Genomic DNA, 27,289 nt, shown 5'->3' on the forward strand with positions numbered 1-27,289 from the left:
GGGCCGCGCCAGAGCCGAGTACCGGCGGGCAGAGCGCCGGGGAGCCGAGAGCCGAGCCCGAGCGCCGCGATGCCGATCACCTACTGCCCGAGCTCGGGGGCCTGCGACGCGCCGGTCGACGTGTGAGCGGACCCCAGGCTGGCCACAAAGCGCACCGCAGCTTGGCCCGGGGGCTAGGAGAGCGAGGGAAGAGCGCGGCCACCCGCCTCGGCGGCCCGGGACTCGGCTCGCCTCGCCGGAGAATGCGCCCGAGGACGCCGGAGCGCCGGAGCCGCGGGTGTTTCAGCTGGCTAGCGCTAATGGGGGTGCGCTGGAGTAAGGCAGAGTGATGCGGGGGGGCAACTCGCCCGGCACCGAGATCGCCGCTGCGCCCTTCCCCGGACCCGGCGTCTCCCAGGATGGCTGCCCGGAGCCATGGGCCGCGGCGGAGCTAGCGCGGAGCGCCCGTCTCTCGCCCCCCGAGTCCCGCAGCCGGCCCCACGCGGAGCCACGCGTCCCGCGGGCGCTGGTTCCTAAGGACAACGACAGCACCAGCTTTTCCTTTCTCCCTTCCCTTCCCTGCCCCGCACTCCTCCCCCTGCTCGCTGTTGTTGTGTGTCAGCACTTGGCTGGAGACTTCTTGAACTTGCAGGGAGAATAGCTTGCGCTCCCCACTTCGTGCTGGTGCCTTTGCCCCAGCGGACCCAGCCTCGCCGCCTCCGGACCGCGCGCCCCTCCACTCCTCCTCTGGGCCCGACCCCGAGACGCTGTTCCCTGCGTGAGGAGAAGGACTGCCCCGCCGGCACCCGGGAGGAGGAGGAGGCAAAGGAAGGGAACCCGGTCCCTGCGCCAGGTCCTTCGAGCAGAGCTTTTTCCATGTGGAGGCTCTTTCAATGGACGTGTCCCCGCGTGCTTCTTAGACGGTCTGCGGTCTCCTAAAGGTAGAGGACGTGGGCCCCGGGCTGGGACTGAGGGGTTGGGCGCGGGGCCTGGGCGGCCACTGCTGCTGCGGCTGAGCCGGTCCTGGGGCCGGTCCTGGCCGGACGTAAACAGACCCCCTCCAGGTCCACGTGCTGCAGAGTCCCTGCGGGGATGCCCCCGTCCTACCGCCCCCAGCGACCGTCAGCTTGGCCCTTCTGGCTCACACTTTTCCGCCCCTCCTCCCTTCCCTCTCTTCAGTATTTTATTAGGGCTGTTAACACTTAGATGATTAAAAAAAAAAGAAAAAGTCAAATTCCTTCGAGAGGGTGGCCTTTGGATTTCACCCGTTAGTTGCCAACCTTTACGCCCTGCCATGGCCATCTTTCTCCCTTCTTCAAATTTCTCAGGAAGACCTGCTCTCTACTCAGAGCCAAGTCCCATTTAGGAAACTGCTAGAAGTTGGGGTTCTCCCTGTTTGTTTCCAGGAATGCGAAGGGGATCAGTATTCAATACCACCTTGTATTGACACATGAATTAATAGATACTAGTTATTTACGTAATTCGAGGAATATACGTGTGTATCTTGACTGCATGGGGGTGGGGGGTCCCGGGTCTGAGTAGCCTGTTCTGACACCTCTGAGGTTAGAGGTGTGAGCCACAAGTTGCAAGTGGCTTCGGAAGTTGTGGCCTTGAGTTTACTGGGTCTGGAAGTTATAGACTCTGTGTGTGTGTGTGTGTGTGTGTGTGTGTGTGTGTGTGTGTGTGTGTGCGCGCGTATCAGGAAGTTCTATACAGTGCCTGTAAGGAAGTCACATGCACCATTCGTGCGTGTTTATATGCAAGCGAGCGCTGGGCAATGTGTTTGGGTTTGTTTAGGGAACGGAGAGGTGTCAGACCAAGCGGTGGTTTCCCCAGGTTCCCTGCACAGGCTGTCAGCGCGAGTGTCACAGAAAAAAAGGTGACAGTCTTGACGCTGGTGGTGTGTGTGTGTGTGTGTGCAAATCGTGTCAGATGGATGAGGGTGAGATGGAAGGGGAAAAGCCTTCGGGCTCAGGGACTAGGGGCTTTCCATTCTCCCAAACGTTCTAGCTTCAGCCCCTTTGAAGTATCCTCGCGAGTATTGCAAACCAGGTGGGCACCCTGGAGGAGGAGGCAACGGACCGAGCGGGAGCCGGGGGACGTGGGGGCGGAAGGGGAGAGGGTTGGGCCGGGAACGCGGTGACTCACGTCGGCCCTGTCCGCAGGTCGACCATGGTGGCCGGGACCCGCTGTCTTCTAGCGTTGCTGCTTCCCCAGGTCCTCCTGGGCGGCGCGGCCGGTCTCATTCCCGAGCTGGGCCGGAGGAAGTTCGCGGCATCCACGGGCCGCTCCTCGTCCCAGCCCTCGGAAGAAGTCCTGAGCGAGTTCGAGTTGCGGCTGCTCAGCATGTTCGGCCTGAAGCGGAGACCCACCCCCAGCAGGGACGCAGTGGTGCCCCCCTACATGCTGGACCTGTACCGCCGGCACTCGGGCCAGCCGGGCGCACCCGCCCCGGACCACCGGCTGGAGAGGGCAGCCAGCCTCGCCAACACCGTGCGCAGCTTCCACCACGAAGGTGAGGCGTGGAGCAGAGAGTGGGGGCGGAGATGCGGGCGGAGAGTCACCTCCAAAAGCTCCCCACCGTGGGCTGACTGTTGGCATCCCTGGAAAGGCAGCTTGGCCGGAGCGCTGCTGCAGACGTTTCCATTCTTGCCTTTGTTAAGAACCTTTCCGAACCTGGTTTTAACGCACTGCCTGTGTGGCGCGGGAGCCAGGGATTCCCCTTTGGTAAATCCGCACCCTTTTCCTGGCTTGCAGCCAGACAAGCGACTCCTCCTCCAGGAACTGGAGAGAAATCAAGTGATGGGGAAGATGAGGGCAAAAGGCATGCCCCTAGTCAGCTAAATGTGCAAGAATTTCATAGGGGAAGAATGAAAAGGAGGGGGGCAGATTGGGATCTTTTTACGTCTGTTTGGAAGCCCTTGCCCTGTAAGTCTGCTTCTCCTGCTTAAGCTGGGGTTTCAGGCTAGACAGAGCCAAGGGCAGAGTTTTCAGAGATACTATTGAAAAATCAAAGCCTGGGGCCCCAAAGTCTTTCTAATTTACAGTTGATCTGGGTCTGGTTTGGAAGATTTCGAATCCCTATCTAATCCCCGTGGGAGATCAATTCCACAATCAATCTTATTGTTTCCACAATGACTTTCTTGTTTTGTGCTTAAATCTGAGATGAACTCCCCAGTAGAGACAAGGCGAGCCTTCAGATAAAAGCTTTTGCAGCAGCTGCCTGTTTTTTTTTTCTTCATGTGCATTGAAATGTGGATTTTTTTTTTTTCTCTTACGATACTGGATGTGGTTTTCCTAAGGTAGGATATTTCTGCTTGTTTCATCAGAAAAGCATTTAGTGGATTTGAAATGTCTGAGAGAAGCTATTGACATCTGTTGTACCCAAGTTCTTGGATTAGTCGAAAATATGTTCCACTTTAGTTCTTTTTCTACACTTTAAATTTCCCTTTGGCTTAATACATTCTATAATAGATTAAGGGTTTCATCAAATTCTAGAGACAGGTCCAAAGTTGTATGTCACAGAGCAGCCACTTGGAGGTTATTGGGGAATTTGGAGTAAAGTTCTCCTTTTCTTGCCTTGTCCTGAGGTGGTAAATTTCAAGTAGAAATCTATGCTCTGATATAAATAAGTAAGAAATGTGACAGCCAGGCATTTTCTCTCCATGTGAAGGATGCACTTGTGAGAACAGCCCTGGGTATTGGGAAGAAGTCCCTAAGGCAGGTTGCATAACAAAAGGTCCTTCTTCATCAAAGCTGCTGTATGCTGTGAAGGGGACACTGAATTGATAATCCATTTATCATAATCCATCATTTTCCAGCACATTTCCAAGTGAGGTGCTTTTTGCAGTAGAGATCCAATGGGAAAGGATATAAGATATCATTCTACTCCTTCAGGATTCATTCACTGAAAGCAGAAGTTGTCTGTTGTCATATGTAGAACTGTGTTCACTCCTGAATGTTCTGTCAACGTAACCTTAGGGTGATGATAGATGCAGCTCATCGTTCCCAGCTTATTCTGATTAGAATTGTTTTTCTGCATAGAAAAGTATTGAGAGTAGCTATTTCAGTCACCTCTCCTGGAAATTTAGCCTGGAACCACTCTTAACTATTTTTAAGGACAAGAGGGTACTATGTGTCTCTTCTAACTTAAAAGGAGGAACATTTAAGTCATTTGACACCTGAAACATTCGGTTGCATGAGGATTCCATCAGTGAAGTCTGTATTTCTCTTTCTTCCTCTAGAAGTGGCTTGATCTGAACTAAACAGGCTACAGATTATTTGAGTGTGTTATTTTAACTTAAATAGCATGCTTGAGTTTATAAGTCAGAATTTATCACTTTAAAAGTATAAATGTTATGTGCAAAACAGTATGGAAGTTATTAACCTACTTAAAATCAACTTAAGAGTAATGTCAGATCTTAGTGCAGTTAGATGATAGAGAAAAGCCATGTAATTTTTTCCCTCCAATTTCATCAAATCCATTTCTTTTCTTCTTATGACTAGTATATCATTAGGCCACTTAATGCATTTTTCGAAGACCATTTCATTTTTGTGGAACCCAGGATTTGGTTTTTAGAAACATCCCTGTGCCATGCATGGCACTAAAAATCTTTTAATAAACCATGTGATTAAGGCATCTGGCTTAAGAGCGGAACTTGGCTCATGCAACTTTAATGGGCATTTGTTTGGTAGAGGACTGAGGGCCTGATTCCAAGAATTACCTGTTGGTTTTATTTTGGGTGGGATCTGGATGATTTGGTGAAATTACAAGACCAGAGATACCGTGGTTATCAGATATCAACCACTGGGTGAAGATAAGTAGGTAGGCGATCTGAAACGAAATGCTCAGTTGTCATTTCTCTTATTAAACTTTGCCTAGTCCTCTGTATAATACTTTTAACTCAGGAGGACCAAAGTGCTGCAACAGTTTTCTTTTTTCAGTCATTAAAAAGTTCTCTGGCCACATAGACCTTTCTCAACGGCCACTGAGGACAGAAAAATCACGTCTCCAGCTGGAAAGAGTGTTCTCGGCTTTACTGTAGTTAAAAACACATTGAAACTGGTTGACTTCATTGGCCCTGCAAAAAGTCTTTCTGCTTTCCTGTCAGCGTGGCATATAGAAGGACCATGTGCTCCCTTGCTCTCCTGACTCTGAAGGACACCATCGTCTTTTTGCGTGAAACGATGGAATTCTTTGCCTCCATGACTAAAGCCTTTGAATAGAGATCATCCCTTTTCCCACAAATGTAATTATCATGAAAATATCTGTATCATAGAGTTCAAGAAGCAGCCGCCGCCCTGTGAGAGAGAACTTGCATCACAAATGCCCAGTGTCAGCACAGGATTTGGACATACACACCCCCGAGAGCAAAACTTAGCTGATGCGCTTTCCTAGTATCCCCGGGTGGTTCAGTGTCCTGAAGAAGGGCCCCGTCAAGTAGCACAGGCATTCTCTGCGGAAGTCTTTGCAGGTTGAGGCTTTGGTGCCCAACAATTGTTCTTGGACTAATATTTTCTGTTCTCCACTCTTTTGGTGGTTCCTCTGTATCCTTCTCATCGAGCCATTTTGTCTTTTTTAGACTTGTCCTTTGTGTATTTCACTAAGTTGTCAAAAGGACAGTAAGAGGACACATGATCATTCTAAAGGTGTTGGAGGTAAGGGTGGGCAGAAGCCAGATTGGGGTGTGAGGATGGCAATACTTTTCCTTTAGTTGCCAAATCTTTTGTTGTCTTTAAAAAAAAAAAAAAAGAACAGTTTCCTTTTAACCTTTTCATTTTACATTTTTTTCTCCTTGACAATATTAATTCTCTAGCCGTTATTTTATATTCTAGAATATATTGTTTCTTATTCTCAGCCACTTTGAATTCATTTCAGGGCAGTGATTTCCAGTGTTACGGATTTGCTATAGCATCCCCCAGATTGTTGTTGTTGTTGTCTTAATGGACGTTTTTGGTCCAAAGAGTGTTGCAAAATTCTCAAAACATAATGAGAATTCCCTTTTCTGCTAAAACTCACCTCTTTAGGACAAAAAGGCAGCTGTAAGATATCAGTGGTTTCAGACAAGATCTGCATGTCTCAGGGGCCCTGCCACTCTTAGTTGTGTCTTCTCTCCACTATACTTGGGTAATGGTATATTTCCGTCCCTTTGGTTGGGAAAGAACTCACCCTGCGGTTATTACTGTAGCAAATATAAATGCGCCCCTAATGGTTTTGACATTTGCTTGCGTTTGTTTGTTTAAGATTTTTGTTTGAGAGAGAGAGAGAGAGAGAGAGAGAGAGAGCACGGGTGCCCACATGCACACCCTTGAGCCTTGAGTGAGGGGAGGGGCACAGGGAGAAGGAGAAGCAGACTTCCCACTGAGCAGCAAGCCGGAAGTGAGGGATCCCAGGACCTGGAGATCATGACCCCAGCCAAAGGCAGACTCTTTAACTGACTGAGCCACCCAGACGCCCCTTGCTTGAGTTTTTGACTCCTTCCCTGTGTTAGGTAGTGGCACCTAGTGGCTAGAAACTTGGAAACTGCAGTAGGCTCAAGTTCATAGCTCTGCTCTTCATTTAGTAGCTTTGTGACCTTAGGAAAGTCACATAACCTCTCTGAGCTTCAACAATTTCATTTCCAAAATGGAGATAATAAGAGTCCCTCCCTAAATGGTTTGTTGTAGATGATTCTGGTAAAGGTCTTAGTGCCAGATGTGACACAAAGAAGCCTCCAGCATGCCAGGTGCATTATCCTGATGACTTCTTTCTCTTATGTCCAATTTCCCCACTTGTCCAGGGAAGAGGAGGCCAGAGTGAACCCAGGCTGGCTGAGGGAATTCAGCCTCATCTATTGTATTATTTGGATATAGATGAATAATTGATAGAGCGTAGCTGATTAAGTTAGAACTTCACTTTTGGAGGAGAGGTCAGATGTGACTGGTGCCTTATTTTCCTTCCCCACGTTTCTGCAGCCAGAGCTCCATCTGTTTGAATAAGAACTCAGAAGTTCAAGAACCCAGGTCTAAAATAGGCTGGCATACCCAAATCCCTTGACAAGTTCAGCTTATTCAACAAGGGTTATTTACAGAGAATTAATAACCACGTAAGCCTCTAAAAAGGCATACGTTACCTCCTTACGTAAATGCTCTATATTTTCGGAATCCCCATGTGTGGTGTGATGATTTGCACCTTTTTTTTCTCTTTACTTTATTTCAAATAGGTTTTGATTTCTCTACCCTTAAGAAGAAATTTGTTCCTTGCAGATCAAAGGAAGTGGTGGTAGGTGCCCCAAACTTGAGCCGTTTTTTTTTTTTTTTTTAACTGGGTTTGGAGTTACCTCTGTGACCTGAGTCCACGGGGGTGTCACCAGAGTCCTTTGTATTAAGGACGAATAGAGGTTTTTTAATGAAGCTGGGAAGTCAGGGAAAGGTCTTCATGTTACTGTTTGATAGTGCAGTTCTTCCCTTTGCTAAGGTTGCTAAGTGATTATCCTCTCCGCTACTTAACTTACGGTGAGATTTTGAAGTACATGAAATTGCTGTTTTTTTAATGTATCAAATCTAGTCAAACAGTGGCAATTTGATATGATTCACTGCAGTCTTAGATTTATTCTTCTAGAGGGTTATTCTATTTTATGCCTCTTTTATACCCATCTTTACTCATTTGACTTGTCTTTCATGCTGGTCTTGGTGAGTGTCCCTTCATTATCATCCTCTGGCTGCCAGTGTGTGTGTATGTGTGTGTGTGTGTGTGTGTCCATGTCCATGTCTGTGTGTGTTCATGACTTCTTTCTTTTTCATTTATGGATTTGGAATCAGAGTTCTTGTTGCAATTGTGATTTCTCTGGGCACCTTATTAATACAGCTGTTCAACAAATGCCCTGGATAATTTGCCTTTCTTCCCTGTTCTTTAAAAGAAAAGAGTGTTCTTAGGTGTGCTGGTATCAGAGAAGTCAGTAGTTCAAGCCAGATCTGGCTTTATGTCCTTACATCTGGGGGACACTGCTGATTTTCATGTCACTCCTTTTTTCTTTGGTATCTGTTGGCTTCTCTGCTAAAAGAACGCTTTCACTGGAAACATTAGAGGGCCCCTGAATCAGAGAGAGGAAAGAAAAGGAGCTAAACACAATCCTTGATACTTGTTGGAGCCATGGAGGAGAGCCCTACTCTGATTGGTTGGAGAGTTATTTTAAAAATAAAATAAGACAAAATCAGAGAAGGAGACAAACCATAAGAGACTCTTAACTATAGGAAACAAACTGAGGGTTGCTGGAGGGGAATTGGGTGAGGGGATGGGGTAACTGGGTGATGGGCATTAAGGAGGGCACATGATGGAATGAGCACTGGGTGCTGTATACAAGTGATGAATCACTGAACTCTACCTCTGAAACTAATAATACACTATATGTTAAGTAATTGAATTTAAAGAAAATTAAACAAAAAATAAAAATAGTGCTTGGCCTGAAGTACCATTAGCTTAGAGTGTGAATAGCTCCCAAAAGGTATTCCCAGCAGGTGTAGATTAGCAGGCATGAGGGGACCATGGAGGGTTTACTTCTTGGCCTGATAGTCTCCATGTCCCAAGTAGATGAGCTTTGAAAGATCTCTCTGTTCTGAGTCCCTGGCTGCCCACCCAAGGACTCACCTGTTATTCCTTGGCCAGCACTATTGTTTCTTCTACTCATTTTTGTATTATTTGACCAGGAATCACTTTAAAATATGCTCCTGGAATTTACATTTGAATGTGAAAGCATCCTTTAAAACCTTCACCCTGTAAGGGCAATCCAGAAGCTCCTAGCACAGCCTCACCTGGGAGCTTGCTAGAAATGCTGAATCTCAGGGTTCCTCCCTCCCCCGCCTCCCCGCCCAGGGCCATTGAATCAGAACCCGCATTTGAAGACTTAAGGTGTCTTAGGGGTTTTGTGTGAAGATTGAAGTTTGAGAAGCATCCCATTAAAGCATTACTCCATAATTGGGTGTAAAGGGTCCCTCTTGAACTTGATGCTTCCACTTAGCTTGCAGGGATGACTGGTGCTCTGATGAGGAAGGTTTACACGAGTAGAGCCCTTTGAGGTGAGGGATCCGAAGTGATTCTCCTTTGCTAAGGTATCTACATTCTCTGAACAACTTATAGCTGCTTCACGTAGGGGAAATACAGCCATTAAATTAATCAATACAGTTTCCATTTATGATAACGATATGGTCAGACAGGTTTTGTTAGCACTTAGGTTAGATCCTGAATGAAGCAGGTTAAGTCTTTTGACAATGAAAGGTCAGGATGTGGTAAAGCTAGAAGAAAATAAACCCAAGTGTCTCAAATTCTGTTGCTATTTAATGCCAATGTAATGATAATGTGTACCTTTGATGATGTGCAGACTAAAGCCTGCAAGGTGCTGTTATACTTTATTGTTTGCTTGGAAAATAGTACTCCTTAAAATTTAAATTCAGGAATCTTAAATCGGAAAGACCTTTTATGCATAGCCCACTTAAAGTGATGATACTAGATATAGAATGTTTATTCTGTACTAGGATGAGATTATTCCCTCCTGCCATGACTCTCATAATAGTATTTTTATAAATTTTCATAATTTTTTTTTTGGTTTTGTGTCTATTTGGTAGGTGTATGTAATACGGTTTTTTTTATTTTTTAAGGACAAAGGAATTAAAAACTGAAGAGAGTCATTTTTTTTTTTTCTTCTAAAAGTATCTAACATGAGATTTGGCTTTTGAGGTCATAAGGAGGTGAGAGAACAGACAACAGTTAGGAAGTTCCTTCTCTTGAAATTGTCTGGCCTTAATTACTACAGTGTCTTAGTACCACCCTTACGCTTCCAAAGAAGTCGATCCCTGTAAATGCCTTTGTCTCTGGACTTGGAGTAAAATAGTAGGGTGTGCTTTGCAAAATGTCATCGTTGATGTTGAGTTTCAGACTCTTTAATTAGGAAACTGAAATCTGTATATTGAGATTTGTAAATCATCTAAATTGCAGAGTAATGTTTTAGAATACCGTTTAAGGGATTGACATTAAAGCCTTTTTCTTTTTAAGAAATGCAATAATTTCCTCAAATCCTCACTCATTAGACCTCTACTAACTATAGTGCTTTTTTTTTCCCCCCTAAAGTCTGTGACTTCCAAAGAAATGCTTCAGTGTTTCCCCCATTATTATAACCACCTGGAAGCAGTGTACATGTATTGGATTAAAAACGTCACAATGAAAAAAAAAACCACCTAACAATGATTGGTGAAGTTTTGCTTCATAGTGTGCATGTTGACATAAATGTACAGAAAAGGGAGGCTTCCTTTTTATCTAATGGGGAAGTTTTTATTTTCTGGTTGCAAACTTTTACATGGGTTAAATCAAGCCCTGAAATGAGGTTTACAAATTCTCCTGTATCATCAGATTGTCATTACTTACTTTACTGAATGATTTTTTTCTTTTTCTTTTCCACCTGTTTTTATGTCAAATTAGAATCTTTGGAAGAACTGCCAGAAGTGAGTGGAAAAACAACCCGGAGATTCTTCTTTAATTTAACTTCTATCCCCACCGACGAGTTTATCACCTCAGCAGAACTTCAGGTTTTTCGGGAACAGATGCAGGAAACTTTGGAAAACAATAGCAGTTTCCATCACCGAATTAATATTTATGAAATTCTAAAACCTGAAGCAGCCAACTTGAAGTTCCCTGTGACCAGACTTTTGGACACCAGGTTGGTGAATCAGAATGCAAGCAGGTGGGAGAGCTTTGACGTCACCCCTGCTGTGATGAGGTGGACGGCACAGGGGCTCGCCAACCACGGATTTGTGGTGGAAGTGACCCACTTGGAGGAGAACCAAGGTGTCTCCAAGAGACACGTCCGGATTAGCAGGTCTTTGCACCAAGATGAGCACAGCTGGTCACAGATCAGGCCACTGCTAGTAACGTTTGGCCACGATGGGAAAGGACACCCCCTCCACAAAAGAGAAAAACGCCAAGCAAAACACAAACAGCGCAAACGCCTTAAGTCTAGCTGTAAGAGACACCCTTTGTATGTAGACTTCAGTGACGTGGGGTGGAATGACTGGATTGTAGCCCCCCCGGGGTACCACGCCTTTTATTGCCATGGGGAATGCCCTTTTCCCCTGGCAGATCACCTGAACTCCACTAATCACGCCATTGTTCAGACGTTGGTCAACTCCGTTAATTCTAAGATTCCCAAGGCGTGCTGTGTACCAACGGAACTCAGTGCTATCTCCATGCTGTACCTTGATGAAAACGAAAAGGTCGTATTAAAGAACTATCAGGACATGGTTGTGGAGGGTTGTGGATGTCGTTAGCACAGCAAAATAAAATAAAATAAATAAATATATATATATATATATATTTTAGATAAAAACAAAACAAAAAAAAACAAGTTGACACTTTAATATTTCCCAATGAAGACTTTATTTATGGAATGGAATGGAGAAAAAAAACACAGTTATTTTGAAAATATATTTATATCTACGAAAAGAAGTTGGGAAAACAAATATTTTAATCAGAGAATTATTCCTTAAAGATTTTAAAATGTATTTAGTTGTACATTTTATATGGGTTCAACCCCAGCACATGAAGTATAATGGTCAGATTTATTTTGTATTTATTTACTATTATAACCACTTTTTAGGAAAGATAGCTAATTTGTATTTATATGTAATCAAAAGAAGTATTGGGTTTGTACATAATTTTCCAAAAATTGTAGTTGTTTTCAGTTGTGTGTATTTAAGATGAAAAGTCTACATGGAAGGTTACTCTGGCAAAGTGCTTAGCACATTTGCTTTTTTGCAGTGCTACTGTTAAGGTCACAAGTTCAAGTCCAGAAAAAAAAAAGTGGATAATCCACTCTGCTGACTTTCAAGATTATTATATTATTCAATTCTCAGGAATGTTGCAGAGTGGTTGTCCAATCCATGAGAACTTACGTCCTTATTAGGTGGAATATTTGGATAAGGACCAGACATCGCTGATTTAATATAGAAACACTCCCCTACCCCTTAATTTGCAGAAAGAATAAAGCAGGACCAATAGAAATAATTAGGAAAATGATAAACCTGCAGGAAAGTGAATGATGGTTTGTTGTTCTTCTTTCCTAAACTAGTGATCCCTTCAAAGGGGTTGGTCTGGCCAAAGTATTAAATAAAACATAAGATTTCTTCATGATTAATATTGTGGTCATGTATATTTAAAATGGATATGTAGTGGCTCTCATGAACAGTTGGAAATTGATTTGTATTTAACTGTTACCTCATCTGGGAGCTCTTTATGTTCAGAAGGACCCAGTTTTCTAACTTTGCCCAACACACAGCAAAATTGTGCCCATCATGTTTTCTGCCCACCGCCTCTTCTCTATTGGATCAGCCTGCTTTTCTTTCCAAGGTTATGTGAACACATTTCTCCAAATGTTAAACCTCTTTCAGATAATAAATATCAGAGCCCTGGCATTTCATTCTATAAAGTCCAACCTGTAAGAGAAAATGGTGCATTTGTACAGCATTCATGATAATTACCTCGTGTTTGCATTCTTGCTTCTGAAGTTACTCCTTTCGGAGGGAGGCGGGGGAAAGGCAAGGAATGGCTGGAAATGTGCAAGCAAGTCACTTGATAATTGATATTTGCCTCAAAGGAATTAGCCATGATTTAGTATTTCATGTGACCCTCTTTGGGGTTCATGATTTAGGAGAAAGATTTAAGAGCAAACCAAAGCTCCAAAACAAGCAAAACCTGGGAAACCCAAGATAAAGTTTCAGAGATGATATCCCATGCAACAGAGGCAACGGTGCCAAAAAATTAGAAAGGGAAAGTGTCTAAGATCAGCTTCTACAAGGACATCTGCCAATTGGACAGAAGCCCAAGCCGAATGAAGTCAAATTAGGCCACTCAGAGTGAACTCGCACAGCGGCAGGGCTGCTGTGCTCTGTGTCGAAATCAGACCCAAGGAAGGGTTCGGTGGGTTAGTCCGTACAGCCAGGGAACCCACAACTCCCCACTACTGTACTGGAAGTGTTTTAGGTCAATGTCTAGGACTCTGTGTCACCTCTGATCCTGCTGTGATTGGTGAGGCCTAGTTCTAATGTTCCCTAGCCTTGCCTTGGAATTGGCTGAAAAAAGAGTGTGTTTGTCAAGGAACAGACTGTTATAATCAGATTCTCCCCAGGAATTAACTTGGGATGACCATGAATGTAGTTACATTTTGATTGTGATAGATTTAACCCTTGCCTTGAGAGTATGTAGACCGTGTTTTTAAATTAATACTAGTTTAAAAGTCTTTCCCTTCCTTGTCACGCCGATGCCTGTTGCTCTTGCATAGGTGAGAGTCATTCGTATTAGAACCAAGTTTGGAGGGCAGGATGACCGCTGTTCTCCAGCCACCCTTCACCCTCATTTGGCATGAAGGTGGGGGGCAGACTTCACTGTCTTAACATAAACAATAACCCATGTTTTCTTATCTCCAAAGACTCTAGATGAGAGTGTGAGATTATAGCACAAGAATTTCCATCCATTTGGCAAGTCAATCTATTCTTTTGATTTTTCTGCTTCATTGGTTCTGACTTTTTGTTAAAGTGGTATTCAGCAGTATCAACTCAAATGTGTTCTCTTGCGTGTTTTATATGTATATAAACTATATATACACAAACATGTAAATATATACACATAATATGTAATAGGTATAAAAACGTGAAGCTATGTGATATATATTACATATATATATACGTGATGGTATTTTCAGCTTCAGTTTAGTTTCAGAGATTTTGTTATAGTTGAGAACTCTGACCCTGGCAGCTCATCTGAGAAACAGAATATTCTTACATATATTCTACGTTCTTCAGACGTTTTGGCTCACGTTCTCCATTCTGAGAAACCGTGTCAAAACTAACTCCATGACACTGAATCTTTTGAATCTGATGTGGCTATTCTACAGGAATCTTTGAATCCTTTTAGAGTTGGCTTTAAGAAAATGTATTAGTTTCTGAATTTTGGAAGATCACCTTTCAAAATTGATTAAATTGTGTCATCTGTTTTTGTGCTTGTCTGGGCTGTGTGCTCTCCCTGGCATGGTTTTAACCTGTATGGCAGGTCCAGATTGCTCTTTTCATTTTTTGCCTTCAAAATTGGGGAGAGGGAAGGTGAAAGTTTACAAATTTATCTGTACTTCCATCTTTTCATAATTCCTACTCCAATTGCTGCTTTAAATTGTACTTCCAAGAGGCCAAGATTATCGCTAGATAATCTTAACGATCCATGTCTTTTCCCTCAATTTCTTATTGGAGGTGGAGAAATCATTTGTGCAGCTCAAAGCACTTTTTTAAAGAGTGTGTTTCTTTTCTGCCATCATTAATGTTAAGATATTGGTTCACTGAATGTTGGATGCCACAGCCCCCAATCTGTTACAAGGCAAAAGGAACATAGCCTTGCAATAAGTAATTGAAGTGCAGAATGAGTATGATACAGATGGGCAATTGCAAAGAACCAAGATTACCCTATTCCTTTCCTGGTTTATTTTTTTAGGGGGCAAGTAGGATGAGATGGATAAAATGCAAGTCTGCTTCACTTGGGTAAAATGCTTTTCCTTTTTCCTCTACTTTGTTGACACAAATTACAGCCCGATAGTATTCTCCAGGGCAGAGGGGTTTTTTGTTTGTTTGTTTTACTATCTCCCTGGCCTGCAAATTTCAAAGTGAACTTCTACCTAACTTGGGGAGCCAGTCTCTAAATAAAACATCTTAGATTTTTTTAAAAAATATTTTATTTATTTATGTGACAGAGAGAGAGAGAGACAGCCAGCGAGAGAGGGAACACAAGCAGGGGGAGTGGGAGAGGAAGAAGCAGGCTCCCAGCGGAGCAGGGAGCCCAGTGTGGGGCTCGATCCCAGGACCCTCGGATCACGCCCTGAGCTGAAGGCAGATGCTTAACAAATGAGCCACCCAGGCGCCCCAATATCTTAGATTTTAATGTGCATACGAATCACCAGTACTGCCTCAAGGGGAACGCAAATGGATGTGTACACAGACCCCTTGAGATCATGTTCTAATACAGATTCTGTTTCAGTGAATCTGAGGTGGGGCCTGAGAGTGCATTTCCGAGATGCTCCCAGGTGAAGCTCTTACTGCTGGCCCATGGGCTGTACTTCGAGTAGCAAGGTCCTGATAATCATCTTCTCAATCACAACAGCAGAGCGTTGGACTGAGTTTAGGCCCCTCTCTAAGAAGTAGTACTTAAGGGAAAAAACAAAACAACAAAACCTGTATACAGGATGGTATTTGAATACGTTTTACCATATCTGAAATGATGTTCTACGTATTTTTTTCAAAGGCATTCTTTTCCCTCACAAGATGACTGGCAATTTTGTGTTCTAGCCACCCTCAGACATGAAAACACTTGGTTGCTTATCTTGTAAAATCTGCTCTGCTTGCTTGCTTGGGCATGTACGCATTCAGTTTAGTCAAATACGTGTCAGTACATCTATGTGGATGGGGGAGCAGGTGCAAGCCCTTAACGTACTTGAAAAAAGTTTAACACTTAAGTCAGTCCACTGAGTTGATCCTGTGTGATCTTAGTGCCAAGCGTCTGAGTTAAAAGTTTTCCCTTTGAAGGCAGCAAATAGATGTCATACATTTGAAGCATTTGTTTATACTAAAAATGATACTTGATTTTTTTTTTTTTTAAAGTTCTAAGTTCACTGTGGAACACCACTGAGCCTTGAGGGTGATATAAAGCTTCCCAGGCTGGTATTTGAGGTTTGATTTAATGGATATTGGAATTTGTGATGCCGCGGTTGGCTTTGAATAAGGTGCTGAGGTGAATGGCTCAGGCTAGAAAAAGCAAAAGGAACTGATTTCCCGCTGTGGTGGGGGTTCAGCAAAGAAGTAACTTTGTGTTGGTGACTCCTTTTTAGCAAAATGTCCTACGAGGGTCGTGTGTTCAGCAGCCTCATTTTTACTTTTTAGGGGACCACTATGAAAATTTCTTATAAGCAACACAGATCTGAGTATTTGCTGAAATGTTGGAATGAATGAATTCCTAACCTCCAACACAATATATATTAATACATCAACATACACATATATACACATATATACACACATATATCTTTTTCCCATATCTTCAACAGAAAAATTTTGATTGATCCTGTCTAGAGTCCATATGATGAGTGGAGGGCACCTAGTATTTTTTTGTCGTTGGGTTTATCACTTTGTTTAGGTCTCTCCATTCTGAGTTGAGTCCCTCTGAGGTGCTTCAGCACTATGCCAGATGCTGACTTGAACACCCACTTTAAGGCTGTGTTTGCCCCTCACCCTGGGCCCCACTCTAACGCAGGGCCAGAAGTCCATTATTGTTGCAGTCCGTTCCAATGGGGAGATCTCTCTGCAAATCACCGATTTGCTCAAAGCTTCCCTCATAAGGAGCAGGATCTCATCTGGACTGCATTTACACTGGAACCACTTGGCCACAACACTATGAGAGAATAATTATTGAACTATTTTACTGTACAACTATTTCCAAATTGTTGATTTTTTATTGATTTCAGGAGGCAAGCTAATTGCCCCATGGCAACTTGATGTGAACGTTTAATGAAGATCAGGAAACAGAGTTTATGAAAAGCTTTTGTATAGTAACTGCAAAGTTTCAAGAACTGTTTTATACTTCCTGACAGTGCTGGGCCTAGCTTAATGGTTTGTTTTTACTACTTAAGAGTGTAAACCTTGCTTTAGCCCGGTGTGTGGAAACTAGACCCTCATCCCGCATTACGCATTTCCAAGTTGCTTTTTACTCACTCCTGACTTCCTTTCCTGCCATCGACAATCAGGACTTTTCTGTTTTAATTGCCTGAAAGCGAGTTTCTATCTTTGCACGCTGAGAATCTCAACACACACACGCACACACTCGTGAAGTTAAGTGTCTGTATTGTTTCACTTTGTTTTGGGTGGAGTTTCTTGTCGGCACTTGGTTGCTAGACAACCAAGCAGACAAAAGTTAAAGATTGAAAAGGCATTTTTAAAGATGTCGAATCCTGGCGGCTGAACTATTTTATCTTTGTCTTAATATGGAAGGCTTAGTTTTCTTACCAGGTTACCCTTCCTTTTGTTGGGTAGTTGGCCGGTAGGAGATTTTTTTTTGAAGTCAAGCTCTTAAGGCATTATCTGTTTGAGAACTTTCTTAAGTGTTGTTCCCGTTTGCTGGAACACACTTCCCACCTGAATGGACAAGAAAAAGCCAGCTTAGTTTCCAAGGGTGTATTTTAAATCACTAATAAAGTTGAGTTCCAGCTCCCAGCCACTTCGACTGTTGCGAGGCAGAGGTGGAGAAGAGATCGCTTTCTGCGGCAACATTCAGAAAAACGCCAGGCTTGTGGAGAACACCCTCTCCGAGAAGCTGCATGTGCTTTTTTTGGTGGACTGGATTGGAAATGTTTCTAAAAATTCTTAAAAGCCTAATTTTAAATCAAAGTCATGTAAATTGCTCATTTCAGTAAGGTGTTTCAGGAGCGTGTTATAAATACACGATCTTTATACATCTGCCAAGTTGGACGTGTGTGCACCAGTTCGCCTTGCATGCGTACACACTTTGTAGCCGGCGCGCTTTCCTCGCTCCAGGTCTTCCCTTTCCCCTTGTTCATCCTCTGAGATGCTGCCTCCCTGTCTCTCCTCTTCGCAGGGTTCCCCGTGCTGGAATTCAAATCCATGGAAAACTTGACCAACTTTACTGATTCATTTACAGGCAGGATTTCCTGGCATGGGGATCAAACAGGGAGCCCTGAAGTTTGTTCATCACAGGCTGTCTTGGAAATGAGGATCTTCTGAAGCCCGTCTCGCCTGTACATATAAATTTGACAAAATGTTCTCCTATAAAGAAACCTTACTACTGACTTAAAAATTGCTCGATCGCTTGGTTTAAGCAGCACATAAGTATTGTCAATATTATAAGGCACAATATTTAAACACCAAGGCCCTGAAATGAATCAGACTGCAAACCTCATGACAATCAAAGATGAGCTAAATAGAGATAGGAAAATAGGCCAGGAGAAGATTCTAATATGTTCTAATATTGTAGGATTAAGTGCGTGTTTGCTGCCTGAAGATAGGTTGGCTGAATAAAAGAAAATGGAGAACACTGGAGAAGTTACACACACACATATATGAGATCACTGATCACATAAAAAATATATATGATAATATTTAAAAATCACTCACGAAAAATCACCACTGAGGTTGAAACACCCCCATTCTCCCAAACTTCCCAGAAATGGCACATAATACATGGACTTGTCCCCATCCCAAGAAGTTCCTTCATTACTATCCCTGAGATGAACAGCAGTGTTAGTTTTTTTTCTTAAGATTTTATTTATTTGAGAGAGAGCATGCTAGAGAGTGAGCGAGAGCGTGCAAGCAGGAGCAGGAGGAGGGGCAGAGGGAGAGGGAGAAGCAGACTCCCCACTGAGCAAGGGAGCCAAAAGTGGGGCTCCATATAACCCTTTCCTTTTTCTGATATTCCTAGTTTGTGGTGTTACAGAAAATTTTACCTGTGTAGAAAAGGGCTTACAAGTCACTTTTGATGGCTTCCTTTTTAAATAACTGGGAAGAAAGAACAGTTTCTGAGCTGAAGAATTCTAGAATCCATTTACCAACAACAGCAACCCTAAAGAAAAGATAACCCTGCCTTTTTTGGGGAAATATATCTCTGGAAGGTTGCCATTGTGTAATATGGGAATGAGCTCCAGACTCCCTCTCTTTTGTAAGCACCTTCCAGGCCTGAATATCACTTTCACTGATGAGGCCAGGTTGAGGTCTGGATGTCGGAAGGATACTTCCTGGGTGCCTCTGTTTAACCTCACCCCTCAAGGTACTCCAGGGTTCACTAAGGTAATTTTAAGGACATAGCATGAAGGAGTAGAAAGGGTATTGATAGGCATTCCTAAAGTACAATTAGGGGCATTCTCGTAACATGTGGGCAGTGTATCAAAGAGCTCCCATTTCTAGAGCTTTTAAAGACAGGACAATGAAACTGTCAGGGCGCCTGGGTGGCTCAGTCGGTTAAGTCATCTGCCTTTGGCTCCGGTCATGATCCCAGGCCCCTGGGATCAACCCCCACATCAGGCTGGGAGTCTGCTTCTCCCTTGCCCTCTCCCCCTCCTCCTGCTTGCATGCTCTCCCTCTCTCTCTCCTCCTCTCTAGCATGCACTCTCTCTCAAACAAATAAAATCTTTAAAAAAAAAAAAAAAGAAAAGAAACTAACACTGCTGTTCACCTCAGGGACAGTAATGAAGGAACTTCTTGGGATAGGGACAAGTCCATGTATTATGTGCCATTTCTGGGAAGTTCAGGGGAATGGTGGTGTTTCAGCCTCAGTGGTGTAAAAATAAGAGCCTCCCTCTATAGCAGCTGTTGCCCAAACACAACTCTCTGGAAGGCTCCTGCCTAGTAGATCTGTGGGGCTTTGACCTCCCAACTCCTTTGGGACCCACAACGCTGTCCAGAGATAAGGTAAGTTAAGTGGTGGTCCTTCTCTGGCTGGAGTACAAATTGGTACCTTTAATTTTGTACCCATCACTTAACCTGATCCTCAAAAAACCAATTAGAATTTTCCTATAGTCATATTTCACATTCAGCTCTCTTTCTCTTTTCCTTCCTCTGGGTATCAGGACCTTCTGGGAGATAAGGAAATATGTTAGTGAAAGAGGAGCTGGAAAAACCAACCTGATTGGATACAAAGGGAGAGGGATTTGGTCCTATGTCATCACAAACCTGAGAGTTTGTTGAACACAACTGAAACTGTGCTGAAGGTCTCTTCTGAGATGCCAACTTGGAAAAGGCACAAAATCCTATTGTTACTTTTCATTTCCATGGTGATGGGACTGAGTTTTGGGAGACAAATAACTCCACAGACTTACCTCCTGGAAAATGCTTGCTGTGGGGCGGGGAGGGAGATACCTCACCCTCCGATCCATAACCCAGCCTCTGAGGTGCTGGGGAGAAGGGCCGCTTCAGTGGCTGGGGGTGGGAGGAAGGGAGCAGGCAGCCAATTGGCTTTCTGCAGAGTGTAAGCACAAAGCAAAGTGCTCTGCTTTGCAGCCAGAAACAGTGATTCACTTGATTTTAATTTTGACGTTAGCATTTTTCTCATGACTCATTTGATAATTTCATATGGAATTTAAAAGGCTGAAACAGTTATTTACTTTTTAGGAACTTAAAACATTCACCAGGTAGAATACACTTTTATCCTCCCAAACACAAGATGTCCTTAAGACTTCATTAGGGGGAAGGGGAAAAAAAAAAAGAGGGGGCATTTCTCCCACCCTTCCCCTCCTAGCTCCAACACACGCCTCTACCCTAGCTGATCTTCTCACTAACTTTGACCAACTGTCAGGCAACCTGTTTCATCTTATCTTGAATTCCTTTCATCTCTACACAGGAGGTTAGCTGTAGGTATTTTTAAAAAGATGCTGAAGAAATTCTCCTTATCATGCTGAAGAAATTCTCCTCTATTCCTGTGTTTTGAGAGCTTTTAACATGCGTGAGAAATGCATTTTATGCTTCTGCTGTGATCATATGATTTTTCTTTTGTAGTCTCTTAATGTGGTAGATTACACTGATTTTCAAAAATTCAACCAGGCTTGTATCACTGGAATTCCCTACTTGGTCATGGCATAACAGTTCTATACATTGCTGAATTCTATCTGCTAATATATTATTAAAAATTTGTGCATCCATATTCATGAGGGATATTGGTCTAGAGTGGTTTTTTTGGTATTATTTTTGTCTGGTTTTGTTATAAGGGTAATACTGGCTTTGTGGAATGAATGAGATAGCCTTCCCTCTTCTTGAATTTTCTGGAAGAGATTGTATAAATTTGGCATCAATTCTTTAGGCATTGGTAGAATTCTTCAGTGAACATCTGGGTTGAAGATTTCTTTTTTGGAGAGATTTTTAATTATGAATTCAATTTCAATTTTTAAAATAGAGGGCTATACAAATTATCTATTACATATTAGATGATTTATGACAGTTTGTACTTCTAAGGAATTGGCTCATTTTATTTAAGTTTTCAAATAAATGTGTAAAGATGTTTGTAGTATTTCCTTAGTCTTTTGGTGTCTGCGGGATCTGTAGAGGTATCTTGTTTTATTTCAGATATTACTAGTTGTGTCTTTTTTCTTTGTCAGTCCTGCTAGAGATTTTTAGATTTTATTGATCTTTTCAAAAAACCAAACTTTCTATTCATTGATTTTCTCTATTTTTTTCCTGTTTTCAATTTCATTAATTTCTGTTCTTTGTTATTTCCTTCCTTCTTATTTGGGTTTATTTTTGTTCTTCGTTTTCTGTGCTCTTCAGGTCAGAGCTTGGTTTATTGGTTTGAGATTTTCCTCTTCACGTAAGCAATCCAGTACTACAAATTCCCCTCTCAACATTACTTTATCTGTGTCTTGAACATTCTGATACTATATTTTCACTTTTTCTTTGCCAGTGAGAATTTCCCTTTGATCCAGGGATTATTTAGAAGTGTTGTTTAGTTTCCAAGTGTTTGAATATTTTCTTTTTTGCTTTTCTGCTGTTGATTTCTAGTTTGATTGCATTGTTTTCAAATATACTCTATACAGTTTCAAATCTTTTAAATTTGTTGGCATACATTCTATGGCTAAGATTTGGTCTATCTTGTTCTATATTATGTAATTGAAGACAATGTGAATTCCACTCTTGTGTGTTCTGTGAATGTCTTTAGAATTCATTGGTTGATAATGTTGAATTTTTCTACATCATTGACGACTTTGTCTAGTTATTCCATAAATTGTTGAGAGAAAGGTGTTGAAGTATTTAAGTATAACTGGATTTTTCGGTTTTTCCTATCAATTTTTTTGCCTTAAATATCCATAAACATAAAAATACCACATCATATTTTTTTCATCTTTGTACTTTCAGTCTACTTAAATTTTTATATTTGAAGTTGCTTTCTTGTAGGCAGCACATAATTGGGTCACACTTCTCAAGCCATTCTGCAAACCCTTGTCTTTTAATGCTACAGTGTCTTTTTAATGACATGTAACACATTATTGATAATTGCTTAAGTCTGCCTTTTTATTACTTCTCTTTGTTCTCATTGCCTTTTGTTTTCTTTTTCCTGCCTGTCTTACTTGAACATTTTTTAGAATTCTGTTTTAATTTATCTTTAGTTTTTAAAAAAAAATTTTTTTTAGTGCATCTCTTTGTAAAGGCATTTTCAGTATGCAACTAGGTACTAAAGAAACTAAAGTGAGGAAATCTTACCTCCCTTTATGTCTCTTTACCCATCCCCATTTAGAACATGGGGGTCTCAAATATTTCCTTGCATTCATTGCCAACCATGTTAGACAAGGTTATCAGTTTTGCTCCGATCATCAAACATAATTTAGAAAAAGTAGTAAGAGAAGGAAGGTCTATTGTGCTTACCCCATGTATCTGCTCTTTCTGTGGACCTTCTTCGTTAAGGAAGTTCCACGAGTCTTTCAATCAGTTCTTGCGCTCACAGCAGCAGCCTGGGCAGGAACTAGATGCGCGCGCACCCAGGACGGGCTCCTGCGACGCGAGAGCTGGAAGACGCAGGGAGAGTCCGGCCAAAGCGGTATGGCGGCTTGGCTCGGATTTCTCAGTGTGGCTGGGCGCGTGGGGCTGCGATTCCTCGTCCCTGGGGTATGCGCTGTTTTCAGCTGCTCTTTTAAGGTAGGTCGGATGGCAACAAATTCTCTTAGGTTTTCTTCACCTAAGAATGTCTTGGTTTCACTTTCACTCTTGAAGGGTACTGTCAACTGGGTATGGGATTCTGGGTTGATCTTTCCCCCCCCCCCCCCCCCGCACTTAAAAAACACTTGTGTTGCTTCCTCTGCCTTCTGTGGTTTCTGGTGAGAAATGCTGTACTATTTGTTTTTTTACCCCTGTAAGCAATGTGTCATTTTTCTCAGGCTGCTTTTTAGATTTTCTTTGCCTTTAGTCTTCAGAAGTTTGTGGTGTGTTTCAATGAATTTTTTTGGCTTGTTTGAAGTTCACTCTGCTTGAATCTGGAGGGCCCCCCCCTTTTCAAAATTTCTAAGTTTAAGAAATTTTTTGCCATATTTCTTTGACTTTTTTTTTTTAATCTCATCTTCTCTCCCCTTTCTTTCCAGGACTTCAATGACAAGCTCTTTTGTTATAGTTCCAGATATCCCCCAGACTTCATTTCTTTCAGTCTGTACTCTGTTGCTTGAGTTGACTAATTTCTGTTATGTTCAAGTTCATGGATTCTCTCCTCTGCCTTATTCATTCCGGTGTTGAGCCCATGTGTTGAGTTTCTTCTATCAGTTATTTCATTTTTCAGTTCTAAATTTCCATTTGGTTTTTCCTTATATCTTGTTTCTTTGCCAGGACTTTCTGAACACTCATTTATTTCAAGTATGTGTGTACTATTCTTCTGAGCAGTTTTATGATGGCTGCTTTAAAATCCTTGTCAGATAATTCTAACATCTGTATCATCTTGGAGCAGCATCTCATGATTGTCTTTTCTCATTTAGTTTGAGTTCTTCCTGGTTCTTGTTATAGCAGGTGATTTTTTACTGAAACCTGGATGGTTTGGGTATTATGAAATTCTAGATCTTACTTAAATCTTGTGCAACAGGACTCCTCTGACAGTGCTTTGGTGGGTGAAGCAGGGGTGCCACCTCCTGCTACCAGGTGGAGGTGGAAGTCCACGTTTTCCACTCTGCCTCCATTGACATCCAGGGAATAAGGGGCTTCTTCATACTGCTGGACGGGGTGGAATTTCAGGGTCCCCTTCTGGCTTCCACTGACAGCTGTGAGTTGGGATATTCTTGTTACTGAATACTGGTGAAAATTCTGACTCTCCATTAGGCTTCTTTTGACATAGTCTCAAGCAAGAGAGAGCTGGAGCACCTTGTTACAGCCTGCTAAAGGTACATGTCCAGGCTCTCCATTTGGCCTTTGCTGGCAGAGGTGAGGGGTTGGGCTGCAGTTCTTTTCTGTGTTGTTTGGCTGGAGTAGACCTTGTATTATCTAAGTATTTGTATTTCTAGACAACTCTTTCCCTGGTCTTTTGGCCAGAGAAGGCAGACTTTCCTTTGGGCTTCTTCCTCCTCTTTCTGTCTTTCCTTTTGTCTTTCTTTCCTTCTGTCTTTCTGCCTTTTTTCTTTCTTTTTTTCCTTTGTGTCTGTGATCATGAGGTGCCAGTTCTCTAGTATCTAGTCTGGAGTATATGAAGCAGAAAGAAGCCCCAGAGAACTTATCACCTATGTTCTTCCAGCCCAAGGTCCCTAGCTGGACTGCCTTCCTCTAATTAACCTTTCAGATCTGCTGGTGTTTGTTTTATATATAGTGTCCAGGGTTTTTAGTTGAACTTAGCAGGACGAATAGGGAAAAGTATGCCTACTCTATCTTCCTGGAAACAAATACCAGCAGGTAAGTTTCTTTCAATCTTTAAACGCCCTCACAAATTTGCAGATCAAAGGTGATAAATTATTTCAATTTTCTGAGGGAAAAATTGAGACATTTAGAGGTAATTTGCCTGATCAAAGTTGCTTAGAAATGTGGCCTTGGCTTGAAGTAAAATCTTGGAATTTTAACAGTTATTATTTTGCTTTTCCATTTTCTTTCTATGTTTGTTAGAAAGAAAAATCTTGGAGTAGGGCTAGTGAGAGTGGGGAAGGAAGGAGTAGTTACCAAAGGGAAGGCTAAAGGATTACTTTTTTTGTTCAGAAGCAGCAACTGTTTAGAGTTCTAGAACTAGGACTTTTTAGGTAGATTTTAATAGACCTTTAAAGGTTGTTAATTTACACAGATTGACTATATGATCTTCATAGTTACTCATTTATGTCTCATCTTATAAATAAATGACTTCAATTATTTATACTGTGTCCTGAAACTCAAGTGGCAAGGTACATATTTAGTAATTGCTGCACCTCCTTAATTAAAGATTTGCATAGAAGTGGGAAGGATGGGGAAAATTTTCATCACTTTGCAGTGATGAAAACTTGTATCAAACTTTCATCTGAATATGTTTTGTACTATAAATTCTCTAGATTGCTTAGTATTTACAAGATTTTATTTTAGAATGTTCTCTTAAAGCCCGTTATTTAGAGTTGCTGGAAGATTTGCAGTATTGTGAAGGCAATGATAAGCTCAGAGAATTAACTTCCCTAAGCAAATTTTCCTAATTCTAATATATTTCCTAATAGATAGATCATTCACAGCCCCTCTTTCCCTAATTTCATCTTTTTTTTTTTAAAGATTTTATTTATTTATTTGACAGAGATAGAGACAGCCAGCGAGAGAGGGAACACAAGCAGGGGGAGCGGGAGAGGAAGAAGCAGGCTCATAGCGGAGGAGCCTGATGTGGGGCTCGATCCCATAACGCTGGGATCATGCCCTGAGCCAAAGGCAGACGCGTAACCTCTGTGCCACCCAGGCGCCCCCCTAATTTCATCTTGATCACTAACACCACTCTTAAGAAGTCATGAGTCTAAAATCAAGAAGGGATGGGAATTGAGGAAGGCTTTTTAGGTACAAGTGAACTGAACTATCCGCTTGATCTTTTTGTGGCCATTTTGGTTCAGCCACTTCTTAGAAGTTCAGACCTGGCATATATTGTAGGAAGAGAGAGTGAGCAGAACTAATTATTTGTAGAAAAGAATATGGGGCACAGTAGAGGGCAGTTGGGAGGGTAGAATGAAGTAAAGGCAAAGTCATTCCTATGGAAAATTCTCTTTGCTTCTGAGTCAAGAGTTATGACAGTTCTGGTTTTACTAAAGAATTTGGGGTTCCGTTTAAGCCACCTACTGTTCAGGACTCTCCTCAAGTGCCTCTGTCTTCCATCCAGTCTCCCAGTCCTCCTAGAGAACTCAGTGGGAAAAAAAATCTCTTTAAAGGCAGCAACTTCTAGGTTTTTGTAGAAATTTTAGCTGTAGGGATTTTTTTTCCCTAAGTTGTTCATGGTGTGTTCCAGCCTCTCAGCTGTAGAACTGGCTCCACTGAGGCGTTCAAAGCCGTCTCAACTTTGGTTCAAGAAGATTTTTTGTTACTTTAATTGCCAGGGAAAGCCTTGATTCCCTACTCTTCCTTTGTTGGACGGGCTAGGGTGATTTTTTGCTTGGAGAAAAGAAAAGTAGATGATGAAATCTGTCTCCTGCTTTCTCTTTTCTATTTCCCAGCTATACTTGAAAAAAGACAGCTACATATAAACTACCTGGCCAGAGAGGAACCTATGAACTTGGCAGGAGACAGGCCTAGAGCTTAGGAGCAACTGAGAAATCTCAGTTACAGGTTTGCAGTCATTTCCATGATTGGCAACTCCTGAAATCAGACCAGAAGGAATAAATAGGCATTTTGCCCTGATAAGGGCAGGGGAATGAGGAAATGGGGATTGGGGATTAGCCCTTTCACAGGAACTGACTGGGTTTCTGACAGTCTTCTGAGACCTGCTACCCAGCAGATAAATGAGAGAGGAGGTCCTTGCATAGTTTATGGTAGCCGTTGGCATTGCCTGCTATAAAGATGTTTATTTTCTGTAACCCAAAAACGTTGCTTTATTAGGGTATCAGAGTTAGCAAGTGCCAGGGGTCCCAATACTGTTTTTTTTTCTTAAAGTTTTACAGTATTCTGTTTGAAGTGTTTCTTTTGGAGATAATGGTTTCTATCAAGAGCCATCATTCTGGGTGAGTGTAATTGAATTCTGGAAGAATCTATTGAAGTATCTTTGCTCCCTCTCTAGAACACAAAGCTACTGCTGCAAACAGTAAGAATGCATGTTTTCTAATGTATCAGAGAGCACTGTGTGAGCAAAAGAGTATCTTATTTCAACATTCATTTCTGTATCTCAGTTTGAATTTGGATACTTTGTGTCATTTAAAATTTTTTTCCACATACCACTTATCCTTGTTCTATACCAGAAGCCATGCTAAAAAGTTTGCAAATAATAATGCAGTTTACTTCTAAGCGCAAATATTTAGTAACTCTGTATATAATACTTCTAATTGCAAAATTTTGTGCACCTGGAAAGGAGATTCGTGTGTCTAAATATTGATGTTTCAGTAGGGTTATTGAGCTTATCTCTTACACATGTTCACAAGGGAAGAGGATTTCTGTAACTTTGGTTTCAAAGTACAAGTGTTGTATCACTTACTCATTTTCAGCTTTCAGAATCTATTGAGTGTTTTAAATAATATTGAAAAACTCAGAGGTTGACAGTTGTGTCTGGAAGGGGGTAATGTATTATAAAGATCTGTTACCTGACTATGCAATTTCTCAGTTTTGGGGAAGATACTCTTCAAAATTTAACAGATATTTGTAGGATACCTTTTGT

The 27,289-nt window shown here is 42.1% G+C and overlaps 1 protein-coding gene and 1 long non-coding RNA gene across 3 annotated transcripts in view; both read left to right on the plus strand.

Moving 5' to 3' along the window:
• Positions 1 to 784: 784 nt before the first annotated feature.
• On the plus strand, positions 785 to 13,865 carry BMP2 (bone morphogenetic protein 2). 2 transcript variants are annotated; one of them, XM_002925014.4, is made up of 3 exons: positions 785 to 920; positions 2,145 to 2,494; positions 10,430 to 13,865. In XM_002925014.4, the coding sequence occupies exons 2-3, from the start codon at positions 2,152 to 2,154 to the stop codon at positions 11,272 to 11,274; spliced, it is 1,188 nt and encodes a 395-aa protein (XP_002925060.1). In that variant the 5' UTR covers positions 785 to 920; positions 2,145 to 2,151; the 3' UTR covers positions 11,275 to 13,865. The 2 variants fall into 2 exon arrangements, with proteins under 2 accessions (XP_002925060.1, XP_034497012.1); XM_034641121.1 differs by lacking the exon at positions 785 to 920 and adding an exon at positions 1,479 to 1,858.
• Positions 13,866 to 22,567: 8,702 nt separating this feature from the next.
• The window catches only part of LOC117795785, a 263,499-nt gene continuing 258,777 nt past the window's right edge, over positions 22,568 to 27,289 (plus strand). The window contains exon 1 of the long non-coding RNA XR_004619925.1: positions 22,568 to 22,665. This is a non-coding gene — a long non-coding RNA (uncharacterized LOC117795785). The remainder of the gene's footprint in view (positions 22,666 to 27,289) is intronic.

Source organism: Ailuropoda melanoleuca, chromosome 13 (assembly GCF_002007445.2).
Source record: "Ailuropoda melanoleuca isolate Jingjing chromosome 13, ASM200744v2, whole genome shotgun sequence".
NCBI lineage: Eukaryota > Metazoa > Chordata > Mammalia > Carnivora > Ursidae > Ailuropoda > Ailuropoda melanoleuca.